Raw genomic sequence first — 14,632 nt, 5'->3', positions numbered from 1 at the left:
TACACTTTTGCCCATAGTCTTCGCTCAGTTTGGGAAGGCATGTTCACCGGCGCAGTGTTTTTTGAGCAAAGAACAAAAAGAAAACGAATCACAGAGCATGATTCGCACCTGGCGGGAAAAGCGAGTGGCAGCTCCATCTCAAATGGCTGCCAAGCCAAGACTGAGCGTTGCAGAAAGCTAGCCTGACAGCGACTGTGAGAGGGGGAACCGAGTTACACGGCAGTGTCGCCGGATGCTGCGTAACAGCGTTCCTTGCGACTGCAGCTCCTTGGGAATCATATTTTACGGACAACCCTCGTAATTGCATCACAAGGGCACGGGAAGTGGCTTCCCGATGCTTTCCATTTCAATTCTACTAGAGCGATGCCACTCGGACAAACCTATGCTCAGAACTCATTTGACTGCAAGATGGATACTCTTAATTCCATAGCTTGTGAAGTGCAGTATAATTGAAGCATTTGAAATGCCATCACACACATTCAAACCTTATTAATGCAAACAAATAATTGGAACTGGTGCATGGGTCCTGGCAAAATGACATGTGCAGTAAGCTTTTGATATTTCAAACCATGATTTTGTTTGAATTATCAGGAGTTCTCATAAATGGGTCATTCCATGCCAAATGTCCCAGCCATTTTGGTGACCATCTCAAATTTATACGAAAAAAATCGTGCTGATTTATTCCATCAAAAACAGTGCATTGTCAGAATATTTCGGAGAAAAAATTTTTGGTCACATGGGTGCCTTCCGAATTTCCCAGAATGTCATCTAGGTGTTGTTAGTAAGAAAATTTAGTCTGAGAGTATCGTTTCTTGTTTCAATACCAAATTTGGTTTACATATTAAGCAAAGGTGTTTGTGTAAGCTGTTTAAAGCTAAATAATATTAGTGCAATTTTCCTGGTTCCTGGTTTCCAAGTTCTGGCAGACTTGATGCCTTCAGATAGTATGCGAGGGATTATTGGTCAGCTGCCAGCTCGTAAAAAAAAAAAATCACGTGCTACGTGACACCAAAAGGCAGAAAAAGAGTTCCACACTCGCTGCCATGGCTGCGATCGGCGCTGACTAACACTCCTCGGTTTAAATGCACCCTATAAAGTGGACAGGGGGATGACTGCCGTTGTAGCTCAGTGGTAGAGCATCGCAGGTTCGGTCCCTGCAGGAGGCAAGTTATCTTTTCGTCCACTTTACTTTCTTCACATTTATATCCCAATTACTACAAATAACATCCCCTATACTTTCCTTTGCATTATTGTCTGTTAGTTCTCATTAATATCTTGTGTCTGGGTATTACTCCTGTGCTAGCACACCTTTCTTGACAAACCCAAAAAGCCAGAAGTCAAATTTCACTGCAGTGACCTCACAATGCTGATTAAATCTAGTTGCCACGAAAAAGCATGGCACGGTTCGTTCCGTAAACATAGCTTTATTTGTCTAAGGGCACTAAGCAAATTTCCACTGCAGCATTCGTCATATAAAGCTCTGTGGTAAAATGAACACTACAGAAGTGCAAATAAGCTTAAGTGACACGCTGGTGCAACATTTTTCAGTTTTGAACTCAAGTGAAAGCTAACAATTGACTTTAGTAAGAAGAAACATCAAGACATGTAGGGACCTTCCATTGCTTCTTTCCAAACATGGTGTGATGCATTTTGTTTGCCATTGGAAGCCGCCTTCTGTTGACACAAATGTGCTATCATAAACTAAGAAAAGTCTGATTTGTGCTGTTATGGAGACGCTTCTAAACAACACATGGCCGATCATCTGTGCTGACACTCACCAAGTGTATTACCAGCTTTGGTAACCCAATGAAGTAGAACGTTACTGAGCAGGTAAAAGGACTTTGGCCAGTTGGTGTGTCATGATGACTGCTATAGCGCCAACTCAGGATAAGGACATGAAGACGAGCGCTAACTTCCAACTAAGTTTATTGAGCAGAACCAGAAAATATATAGGCGACAAAATCAAGTGACAAAAGAAGAGCAATGCAAAGAAGAAATTCAAATGAGAATACCTGTGGACCAGTGACATGGGTCGCTTTGGGGTGGCGGGCAAGTCGGACATGTCAAAGGATGCAGTGCGTGTGTGCGTGCCATCCTTGGTTGGGGAGGTCTCTAGCTGGTGGGTGACCTCTTCTTCGGGTGTGTCGGCAGGCAACCGAGACACCGTGCCCAAACCAAGCTTGTCCTTGATGGATGCCGCCTGCAGGGAGAACAAGCTGTGCTGCAGGAAAGCGGGTGAGAAAAAAACTGTACACTGCTGTGGTGTTCTAAGAAGGCAGTGTCTACTCAGACTTGTAGGAGATGCGGAGCAGGGACTGACATCCTCCTGGTCTCGCGCTTTTTGCACAACGACAAGGAAGAGAGTGCCTGATTCACTACATTTGCCCCAAGAGGCAGGACTGTGCTGTTTCCCACAAAATATATGTGTTACAAATCCGTGTCGCCTCTGTTGGCTACCACTCATTTCCATCGGCATTGTGTAAACAGACAACACATCACCGCACAACACAAATAGGACGTGTGTACACGCCTCTTGCTAGTACATTCTCTATGATATAGAATAGCGGCAGCAGCATGAATATAGGGCGGCGCGGAGTCAAGTGACATATTTCAAGTAGTAATGAGCACTAACAGACAATAATGCCAAGGAAAGTATAGGGGATGTTATTAGTAGTAAATGTAAGGTAAATGTGAAGAAATAAAGGTGGACGAAAAGATAGCTTGCCGCGGGCAGGGACCGAACCTGCGACCTTCGAATAACAAGGCCAGTTATCTTTTCGTCCCCTTTACCTTACATTTACTACTAATAACATCCCCTATACTTTCCTTGGTATTATTGTCTGTTAGTGCTCATTAATATTGTGTATAACAAAGAAAAACGAGCCCTTAAAATTAACACTGCTTTCCATCATATTTCAAGTAGGGAATTTTAAGGGCTCGTTTCTTAGCTCGTTTCATAGATAATGAAGCCACGGCAGGTATAGGGGACGTTAATTGTACTGTTGTAACTGTATTGTAGTGATTATGATATAAATGTGAAAAAAGTAAAGTGGATGAACAGACAGTTGAAAAAGTTGTCTTTTCATAGAAAGCTGCCGGAATAATTTTAAATAAAGTTTATTAATTCATTTATCCACCTTACTTTCTTCACATTTATATCACAATTACTACAATACACATAAAATAGAACAATTAACGTCCCCTGCACCCCTTCCTTGGTTTTCATTGACGTAGTCATATGTTATTGCAGGGAAAAAGACTATAAATATGACCCATTCACTTGCCACCAATTACAAGGTCATTTCTTGAATCTGGCAGGTGGCCTCCTTTTACATCAATTCTTCAAGTCGCACACGCATCATAAATCACTGCAACTTTGTCATCAATGGCAGCTTTGTTAACAATTTGAAATGTTGGCTCTGCAGCACACTGTATATAGATTCATAAATTTTTATAATTGGTGAAATGATGGAAGTTGAATGCACTGCACTAATTTCTGCTTCAATTTCTGCACTAATTTCTGCTTCAACGTTCAAGACGCAGACGTGTATCACTCAGAAACTCTGGTTATGTTTGTGCAGATACACTCATTTTCTCTGCATGTGTGAACTTTGACCTTGCACTGCCGGCGCATGCAACACAATTTGTTCACCTTGTTCAGCGCACTTCAGTAAGCCATCGTGCTTGTCGTTTGCTTTCTTGGTGCCATCTATTTTGGAGTAAGTAGAATTTTACAGGTGGAATCAACCCCTTCGCATTTACAATGCTGTTATGGGATGTATCTTTGAAATGGGCAGCGCAAAAACAAGGACACGAGAAATAATACAACACACCACAGAGCGCCTTCTCACAACTAACTTGTGGGGATCCGAGGCGCACCCGAAGCCTCTGCGCAAACATTTCACCATTCTGCTAATCTCTTCCCTCTCCCATTGTCCCGCGACGGCAAGTGGCGCCATCTTTCGCCACGCGCTGGTTCTCGTGGTGGCACTACACGCAGTCTCGGAGCCGCGACATTCGGCGCGACTGAGACACATGCGCGCAGAGACGAACTCTTCTCGGACGGCGCTGGGTAAGCACGCATTTCCTCCTGGTCCAACGTCCCCTTTGGGAGCCTCGGCATCCTTGGCGGGCGTGTTTACCTGAGTGTTAGCTCCTGATCCGTACATTAAGCCAAAGAGCAGTGCCTAGTGCTCATGCGTGGTCGTACTGCGCCGAGCCGCACTTGCCGGAGGCCCATGCTTACGGAGATTTGCCCTAGCTCTCACGCCCAGGCCCAGTGGTCATCGCGAGAGTGCGCAGCATAGCTGCGAGGGACCTTTTCCCGAGCAGCGTGTCAAAGCTCACCATTGCGACCTGCGACGTGCTTGCGGCTCCCCCTTCGTGTACCGTCTGCGCGGGAAGCCCGTTGCTTTCCCGTGTCCCGGAAATGGACGTAGTGCTGTGTCTTGGGGTGCTGCCAAAGGCAAATAAAGTGTTGTGTGTGCATTGTTGTATCGAACACTGTGTGTTTTTGCCGCATGGCGCTCAACGCCTTTGCTAGCTGAGCGCGCATGGAGCAGTGCGCTACACGCGAGCAGACGACGGTGGTCGCAGCCCTGTGGCTCGCTAAGCCTGAACTCGCGGTGGACTTCGACTCCGGTGAGTATCGAGGCTACCGCAAACTTTATTGGAAAGAACACCCACTATTTAAACCTTCACCAAGTATCATGCGCTCTTACATCATTGATAGCCGAAACGAAACGAAAAAAAAATGTGCTCCTGCAAAGATTACAAACGGTTACAAAAATGATGATCACATGTACACCTTTTTACTATGCAATGAAACGACTGCGGAAAGAAATTTCATTATCATGCAGTGCTATTGAGGGCATGCTTACACATAGATTGAAGGAAGAAGGAGGCTCGTTTTTCTTTGTTAGACACAATATTAATGAGAACTAACACACAATAACGCCAAGGAAAGTATAAAGGGTGTTATTTGCAATAATTGGGATATAAATGTGAAGAAAGTAAAGTGGACGAAAAGATAACTTGCCACCGGCAGAGACCGAACCTGCGACCTTCGAATAACTACGGCGGCAGTCATCCCCCCATCGACTTCATGGGGTATATATGTGTATTTAAACCTAGGAGAGTTAGTCAGTGGCGAGTGTGGAACACTCTTTTTCTGCCTGTTGGCATCACGTAGCATGTGATCTTTCTTTTTTTTTTATAAGCTGGCAGCTGACCGATAATCTCTCGCATACTACCTGAAGGCACACAGTCTGCCAGATCACGTGCTACGTGACACCAAAGATCACGTGCTACGTGATGCCAAAAGGCAGAAAAAGAAAGTTCCACACTCGCTGCCATGGCTGCGACCAGCGCTGACTAACACTCCTAGCTTTAAATGCACATATATACCCTATAAAGTGTACAGGGGTCGTAGGAGGTGGGATAAGTTCGCTTTCTCCAGTAGGGAATGGGCAAGAGCTGGTGTCGGCGGAGAAACTTGAGAGGGTCTCCCTAAAGTAGCCATACATTACAACTGAAACTATGCTATGTCAAGTCCAAGTGCTATGCAAACACTCAGGCACGATTAACATCAGTGCCACCTGATGCACGCATCCTGCTTTTGAACAAGAGATTTCCCAAAATGCAAACAGTTCTAAAAGACTGTTGGTAACAGCTGTCACAGTGATGCTACCAAGGACTTCTGATTTGAAGCAATCTTTGGAGCAGCAAATATGTCATTTTAGACCATTTTGGAGCTGCTAACTTTGCACTTGGGAGCCCCTTAGAGCAGCAATTTCACATTCTGAAATATTTTGGAGATGCAAGTTGTATTTAACACTAAAAAATGTATCTAGCTCTTCAATGCAGAAATTTGGGCTAGTTCGTGGGTGTAGAACTTGTGCATCTTAGCAAGCACAACAGAACAAACACAGAAGAAAGAGACACGTAAATAGGACGGGCGCTAGACATCAACTGAAAGTTTGCCGACGTAAAAGGATTGAAATGTACAGATATGCACAGAACTCACCACGAGGTGCAGACTAACGCAGACACCTGCAATGTCGTTTCAGATAAGCTGTGTCTTTCGCATGCATAGCCAGGCACACATTTATCAGCTTCTATTGGCCCCGAGATCGAACAAAGTTGGCACCTTGCGGCGAGCAGACGAAACCCCGTAAAGTGGATGGCTCCTCGTGTCGTCTGCTAGCCACGCCGTGCTCACATGTGTGCGAACGTCATGCACGTACTCAGAGGGCAGCTTATTCCGTTGTATGAGCACAGTATGAAATGATTGTACGTATACCTACACAATATACACAAGCATTTCGCCTTCCGAGGCTTGTACGCAGTCTAATAAGATGTAATCATCATGCCGTCCATTCGCTAAAATCATTCCAATGCGGGCGCCCCTTTGTCGTTCAAGCACATCACATTGTCCATTTAGCGTCGTCCTAAACAGAAGAAGCAAGCCCTCAATGTCGAAGAGTGAATGCAGAATTTTAACGACACCATCTTGTGAAGTGTTGGCGTTTTCGAAATCCTTGCGATATCGCAAAGCATGCACTAGCGCCGCAAAGGCCGGTTAGCAGTAAAAAAAGACCTCAAGCCACGCACTTCTATAGCGGTCATGCAAACAGAAAAGAAAAGTGCACAAAGACTTTTTTTGTAGCCCCTGGAACAAGAAGTAAATACTTAATTGGCTCAGTCGCGCAACACCATTTATATTGTAGTATAGGCAGAACCCAAGCCAAACATGTACAAATAAAACAACAAAAAACATAGAGCACACTACAAAACACGACCGTCTTCGAAAGCTAGTATCCCACTCATTGGCAGGCTGCGCTTACTTCACACATAATAAGGATGTTAGGCGGGCTTCATGCATTAATGTGGCAATGGAGGGCCTACATATCACCATTAGACTGGAATCAACGCGCTTCATTTGCCTACAATTGGTTCAAACTGTTCGCAACGAAGCTCCGCTGAGTAGATTTGGCTACGTACCGCCGACCGCCTATCCACACTAACGCAACGATGGTGCGAATACTGTGCGGTATGCCTCATAGATTTCTCGAGCTTGCTGAGCAGCAAGGCTGCGCCCTTAAAGTCAGGCATGCCAGAACACCTGCGGCAGTGATGTGGGGGATGGACATTTGCGGATTTTTGCGCTGTACGTGAGAGTATTGGTGACTTTGGTCCTGTGGCCCTCCAAAATTCCACAGGTTTAAACAATGGCAATTTTATGGAATTATTAAGATTTTACCTGTTCTCTACAACTGTTTCTTTTAATGATACCCCTTTCCTTCAAAAGGAAGGAATTTGTATTGGATCATGTATTGCTCCTGCTTTAAGCGATCTATTTTTATCCTTCTATAATATTTAAGAGCAGCGCAAAAGACGGGACAAAGGACAAGAAGTTGACAGACGTGAAAGTCTGTGAACTGCTTCAGTCTTTTGCACTGCTCTTAAATATTATGGAACCTTACCAACTAGCCCAGCTGTCGACCTTGCTTCAATTTACCCTTCTGTGACAAGCGTATTTTTACGTGCATCGAAAAATCAAGTGCTCCTAAGATTTTAAACATTTTTAGATATGTAGACGATTACAGGTCAAGTATGCTGCCATCCGAGATCCAAAAAACCAGCTACGATTCGGCCCGTTCCAAACTGCACGCGCGCTGCTCTCAATAAGTCCATCAGGTCACGTGCAGCCTTCAGCTCCACGTGCTCCGCCTATGCAGGGCTAGCTTCCCCGTTGAATTGTTGGCTTCCATTGATGGAAGCTTGATCAAAGAATTGAATACAGGGAAGCACACTGGCTCGAATCAACCGGACACCAAAAAGGTGCGGCCTTATGTGCAAAGCCCCAAAAAAGGTGGCCGGGAAGTGCGGCATTTCGGTTGTTTTTTCGGCACCTGGAAAGCTTGCACGTATGTGCAGTAGTGTGAACAGGGCTGCCAAGGCTGGCTGCACAAAAAAGCACGCCACAAATTTTGTGGAATGCAAAGTAGGCGTGGTATACAGAATGCCACTTACTTGTGGAATGTGCTATGTCGGTCAAACTGGCCGCTGCATTAATGAAAGGTTGAGAGAGCATTGCGCAGCTGTCAATTCACTGGCGGGGGGGTGGACATTTGGCAGATCACTGCCGCAGCAGGTGCTCTGGCATGCCTGACTTTAAGGGTGCAGCTTTGCTGCTCAGCAAGCTCGAGGAATCTACGAGGCATACTGCATCGGTATAGAAGCTGATAAATGTGCGAGTACACCTCCACTGGCTGTGCGTGTGAAAGAAACAGCTGATCTGAAGCGACATTGCAGGTATGTGCACCTCTACATTTCAATCGTTTTCTGGCAGTAGTAAACTTGCAGTTGGTGTCTAGCGCCCGTCCTGTTACCTGTCTCTGCTGTGTTTGTTCTGTTGCACTTGCTAAGATGCCCAAGTTCCATTTAGCTCTCCTGAAGAGCTACATAAATGTCTAGGTCCATTGTCGATTCCAATGAGAAAATGTCAATATTATTTCTCCCAATAATAAAAAGACAAGGGTGCCATGCACTTCAACCTTGCAGAGTAAGCTCTCGAGCTATTTTTAAATAGAATACTGGACCAGAAAAAATTACATTCAATGAAATTACACTCTAAATGCAATTACACAGTTATAAAAATGCAAGGCTCCTGCCACAAATTTATAGTCTTGATTTTAATAAAATATTGCACTCTAAGTGCAGTGGTGTCTCAATGCCAACTAAACACACAAAACCAAATGGGAGATCCCAGCCTCGGAATCATGATACCAGTTTAGTAAGCAAGAAGTGAGCTACACAGCATGTGCTTTGCACGGAGAAAAAGAAAAAAAACATTATTGGGGATTCATATGAGGACGGATTATCAAAGAAGCTCTTTATGTTGCATACATTATGAAATCATAGATTATTCTGCATATACAGTAGAACCTCGTTGATACAATTCTGAAAAAAAAAAAAGAAAAATGCGAAAAATAAACGTACGATCTGGTAAGACGTACGATCCGAATCAAGTAAAAATTGGGGCTGACAAGCCTATGTTAAGGTGAATACCCAAAAACCATTTATTTCTCGAAAAAACATGGAGGGACTTTTTGATTTTCTAACTCCCGGCACCTCGCTGGCAGCCAGAGGTCAGCCAGCTAATTCCAATCCTGACTGGAAATAACGTAGTGGTCACATGTGTTCAAATCACGAGACAACGCGAATATTGCAAAATCGAACTGAGGGACAAATGACGTAAACGTAAAGAAACGCGAACGGCATGTCATTAGACGAAACTTTGGGCAGCATGAGCGTCGGTTCTTTTTGCATTGCCGCTTGGAAATATGGGGCTAGGTTTGCCGAAGAGCGGAAGTGATATTCTCGAGCATTTTCCGGGAATGTATCAACCGGAACGTATTACACACAGTTGTATTGGGTAATTTGTAATTTCGCGAATGCGAGCGTACGGGCCGCGAAATCGTACTAAGCGGGAACGTATCAATGAGGTTCTACTGTTTTAACACTTGTGTACGCGTATATACTTATGCTCATCTAATTTTGAAACTATTGTGATCACTGGTTCATGATCCATGTGATACACGGTGAGAATATCCATCTTTGCACAGGTCATATTGTTCACCAATGGTGAGTCGATGCAATTACCGTGTATAGTTGGTTTTGATGTGCCGGTCTAGCACACGAGATGGAATTCCTCTATGCAGTAATACAGTAGACTCCCGTTAAGACGAACTCGAAGGGACCGCGGTCATCTGTTCGTCTTATCAGGAGTGCTCCCAAAAAGAGACATGCCAACATGCCAAGTGCATCCAAATATGCTACTTGAAAACACTGAATGGAGTAGACTTACAATGGGGGGCAAAAAGACAAGAAAAAGAATTTATTTGGCTCATCTAGATAAAGACTATGCCTTCAAGCAGAGTATTTACACGGATCTTACGAGCACCCGATTTCGCGTGTTCAAAAATAAAAATGTTCGTGAAGATATTTGCTACCACATTTTAATGATAAAACTGTAACACACTCATGTGTTGACGATTAGAAAAAAAATTAAGAGACAAGCACAATTTTTCTTCAAAGAATGTAAAACTTATTGTCCTGGCAGTTCGTTTTCTTCTGTGAGCCTGTTTTGCTGGCTCTAAGATCACTTCTGGATACACCTCGGTCGCGTACTGTTGCCTTGACAAAGTCATTATACGCTGAGTTGCTTAAGAAAGTCTGCAAGGTTTTCTTCGAGGTCCGGATATTTTCCCGTTTTCGGCCCGTAGTAACTTTTCCTGATCGACGTGCAGCCGAAGATATCCCATCGGGCTACTCACGGTCACAAGCCTCGCCACGAAAAAGACACGACGCAGCTATATTCACTGTGCAAAATAGCCTTCCTTTGTCGTGCGCTTCCATAATCAAAATGGCTTATCACAATTTGCACTTCACTGGGAACAGATAGAATGCGCATAGGTCCTACGCGAACCAACGTGAATTGACCACAAAATGCATGTGCTCGGCTGCCATTGTGTGATGGTGATGACAATGCACCTGACCCCTCTGACGGTCGTGTACTCAATTGTAATGCACAGACCATTTTTGTTCCTGTTGTCGCTTTTTTTTTCCCCCACTCCCCTTGTCCCCTTGTGTTTGCCCCTCTGACCACAGCGGAGGGGCCCCAAGCTCTTGTGTTGTCCTGTTCTCCTTTGTACTCCAGCTGGGAAACGGAAGAACGGGGGGGGGGGGGGGGATTACAAAAGGACGCAATGGCTTGGGGGTCCAAGTTGTAAATCCCCCACTCTTTTTGTTGCTTTCTTTGCTGATAAAGCCCACACCTCCCCCACCCACAGGCTGGGGGTGAGAGGGGATGCCGGCTTTATCCGCTGACCAGTCTTCTTCGTTTATCTCGCGCCCTCAGCGTCGCGATTTGCTTCGCGTCTTTGCTCCAGGAAACACTTTTTTTTTCATCTTTTTTGCTTTTTCTCGGTCGCCTGAATGCCCCACCAAGACTGCAGTGTTCGTTTCACAGAATCGCTAGCGTTGTTGATCACAGCGAAAGTTCGTCTTAACAGAAGAGTACAGTTGGGCGGTTCGTCTTAAGCGAATTTTTTTTGCATTGAGTCTATGGGATACCAAACAAATGGTCCCGTGTTGTTCTGTATAAGCGAGAATTCGTCTTAACCGAGTTCGTCTTAACGGGAGTTCACTGTATTACACGCGCATCCCAGCTTTATATATACCATCTATGACGTCGTACTACAGCAGCACCTCTAACAAGCCCCGCCGCAGCCTTACCTGTCTCCATTGTTGCACCCAACTACATTCTTGTCCATGTGCCGTTTTGCTGGTGTAAGCTGCCCAGGGGATGCATACTGAAGGTCACTGTAAAAACTACCTCACCATGGAGCAAGGCAAGCTCCTCCGACACTTCCTTCCCTCTCTTACAACATTCTCGCAGTGACAATCGCTCTGACCATTCAACGCCTGGGATCCCTGCAAGTCGAACTGGTATCTCAACTAGCTGTACTTTTTGCTTTTTTTTTTGCCATCAGTGGTTGACCCAGGAGGGGCAAACATAGAACACAGCGTAGCCACTCCACAATGGGCCTTCAGACGCCAGGGCCATCAGTGACGAGCCTGCAAATGACAGTTGCGCATATCAAAGTGGAATAGCGGCTGCTCTGACCAGGAGGCAAACATTTATTGTGATGGCAATTATCTGAACACTCAAGGTGCATTTTTGCGGCTGCTGTCACCGTGAGGTCCCATATAAAGTCCAAATCTACAGCACTGACCTGTGTCTTGTATTTTCTATGTGCGAATGACACTGTGTGAGGGCATTCGACGACCACAGCTCAAGTGAAGAGGACATGTGCTGTCCACTGTCCGCAATGTGAAAGGCCTACTGAAGTGAGGAGGGAGGGTGGGCAGGTGAGAATCCTGAGAAGAGCCGCATCGCTCCACCCAGCACTGCATCCTTTGATCTGCCGGGCACAGTTGCGTGCACCCTATCGTGCCAGGGATCAGCATACGGCTCATACCTTTGTACATGCATCAAAGCTTTAGCCCGATAGTCGCTTCGCTCGCTGCAGCAGCCCCGTTTTCTTATGCCAGCGCTTTGTTGAGTTACGCCAAACTGTATGCTAACGGCGTTAACTGCCTCCAGGACTGGAGGCACGGCAGGCACCTCACCTGATTTTGCACTGCCTTCACGATCGGCCCACTAATGAGCAAGCGACAATGTCGTGTCACGTTAGGTGACATCACGATGAAGTCACAAAATTTGGCAATCGCTGCCTTAATAATGACATCACATGATGATGCCATCATGTGATGATTTTTTGCATCACTTGTGTTACGACGCAGCCGGTCAATTTTTGCATTTGATGAGGTACATAAAGCTTTTGCCTTAATAGCGTCACGTGGTTGTGCAAAATGAAAGCAAAATGCACCGGCTAAGATGACAAGCTTTATTGGACAAGCTTGTGCCCGGTAAAAGAAGCAACACTCAAAGGGCAGCGAAAGCGGCAAGCACAGGCGTCACTCGTCGGTAATCTGATCAGTAATAAGGCATTCATACATGTGGCACCGAAGATTCCAGCGCTACCGCTGGTGGCCGCATTAGTTCCAGAACAAACTCTATTGTTTGCGCTGTGCATGCAATCTTGTCGGAAGAGTCTAAAATAACCGAGAACACTGCGGCGCAACCTGTGCAAGGCAGTGGTTACACGTGTAACTGGCCACTTACATAAAACTAGAAAACGAAGCATGTGTGGCCATACTGACTCAATTGCATATCCCTGCTGCGCTTAAAATGAGCTACCGGCAGCGACTTGATTACCACCGATCTCCATGGCAGGCACAAGCCTCTGTGGAGAGCCATCAGGCCAACTTGCACGACAGAAACAGTGTTGGCACTTTGCATGGCATTGTGGCCTAATTGGCACACTTGTGCGATCGCTGCTTTGTTTCCAGAAAATTTCTTGGGTTGTAGTTGTGACTACGGTGGCTCCAAAATGAGGCCTTTTACGTTTTGACGTGCCAGCAGTGCAGTTGCCAGTGATGGGTGCCATCAAATCTGAGACACTGATGGCGCAGTAAGTTACATTCAGTGCACTTTGGTGTAGGAGTGGAACCACTGAGCTGTATTGTTCTAAAAGGCCAAACTGTTGACACCATTCTTCAGTGAAAGTCAATAAGCAATGAACAAAGGAAAGCACACACACTTATCAAACGCCAAGACTCTTCTATTTGGTCAAAAGAAGTATCAACAGTAAAGAGGATGAAACGATTTTACATACACTCTCCTACTAGATTATATTTCATAACACTATTACTCTAAAAGACGTATCTGGTCTATAGACCTGTACGCTGAAGAATTATGAAAAAACATATTCCTGGCATAGGCACAAAGCTACCAACGAAACCTGCAGGATTTTCTCAAAAAGTATGCTTTGAGGCCCATGTACTTAGATTTAGGTGCACGTGAAAGAACCCCAGGCGGTCGAAATTTCCAGAGCCCTCCACTATGGCGCCTCTCTTCGAAGGTCGCAGGTTCGGTCCCTGCCCGCGGTAAGTTATCTTTTTGTTCACTTTTCTTTCTACATATTTACATTACATTTACTACTAATAACATCCCTTATACTTTCCTTGGCATTACTGTCTGTTAGTACTGATTAATATTGTGTATAACAAAGAAAAACGAGCCCTTAAAATTTCTACTTTACTTCATTCATAGCGAGGGTCTCATTCTGGCAGACTTCATGCTTTCAGGTAGTATGCAAGGGATTATTGGTCAGCTGCCTACTCGTAATAAGTTCACGTACTACGTGATGCCAAAAGGCAGAAAAAGAGTGTTCCACACTCGCCGTCATGTATACTAACGGCGCTGACTGACACTCCACGTTTAAAATGCACATATATACCCCATAAAGTGGACGGGGGGATCGCCGCCGCGGTAGCTCAGTTGGTAGAGCATCGGACGCGTTATTCGAAGGTCGCAGGTTCGGTCCCTGCCCGCGGTAAGTTATCTTTTCGTCCATTTTTCTTTCTTCACATTTACGTTACATTTACTACTAATAACATCCCCTATACGTTCCTTGGCATTATTGTCTGTTAGTACTCATTCATAATCATATCGTGGTTTTGGAACCCCAGATATTATTATTATTATTATCAAAAAGTATGCTTCACAGTTATCAGTATTTCCCGCCAGCTGCATGGCTTTTTTCCTTGATAGCCACATGCTATTATTTTGAAGGTGTTGTGCATTACACTTAGATAGCAGGCACAGTACCAACCTTGACACTCTGTCTGCGCAGCTTCTTGATGACATCTCGACGGAAGTCATTGAAGACAGCCGTCTCGAGCTCCTTGAGCCGCCTCTCCTCTTGCTCGATGGTGCTCTGGCTGGCCCCCAAGAAGCGCAGGTCACTGATGATCTTGGCCTGCTCGTTCATCTCTTTCTCAATCAGCCGAGAACGCTTCTTGGCATCCACGCTGGGGTCGAGCAGCAGGCAGGCATGTCGCAGGGTCACTGGCTCCTGAGAAGTAAAGATTGCATGCTAACTACCCATCGCAACCTGACCACGTTTAAAATCATTAGTACCCACACATGAGCACAAAG

At 45.3% G+C, this 14,632-nt stretch overlaps 1 protein-coding gene across 2 annotated transcripts in view; it reads right to left on the bottom strand.

Moving 5' to 3' along the window:
• Positions 1-14,632, bottom strand: part of LOC119382338 (transmembrane protein KIAA1109 homolog) — a 961,129-nt gene that overhangs the window by 278,696 nt on the left and 667,801 nt on the right. For both annotated transcript variants that reach the window (XM_049412180.1, XM_049412181.1), the window contains exons 34-35: positions 14,307-14,549; positions 2,013-2,200 (exon numbers count right to left, since the gene is read on the bottom strand). In XM_049412180.1, coding sequence (XP_049268137.1) covers positions 2,013-2,200; positions 14,307-14,549 — 431 coding nt within the window. The remainder of the gene's footprint in view (positions 1-2,012; positions 2,201-14,306; positions 14,550-14,632) is intronic.

This window comes from Rhipicephalus sanguineus, chromosome 2 (assembly GCF_013339695.2).
Source record: "Rhipicephalus sanguineus isolate Rsan-2018 chromosome 2, BIME_Rsan_1.4, whole genome shotgun sequence".
Lineage (NCBI taxonomy): Eukaryota > Metazoa > Arthropoda > Arachnida > Ixodida > Ixodidae > Rhipicephalus > Rhipicephalus sanguineus.
Note: the sequence above shows the minus strand (reverse complement) of the source record. Positions and strands in the feature narration are given on the sequence as shown.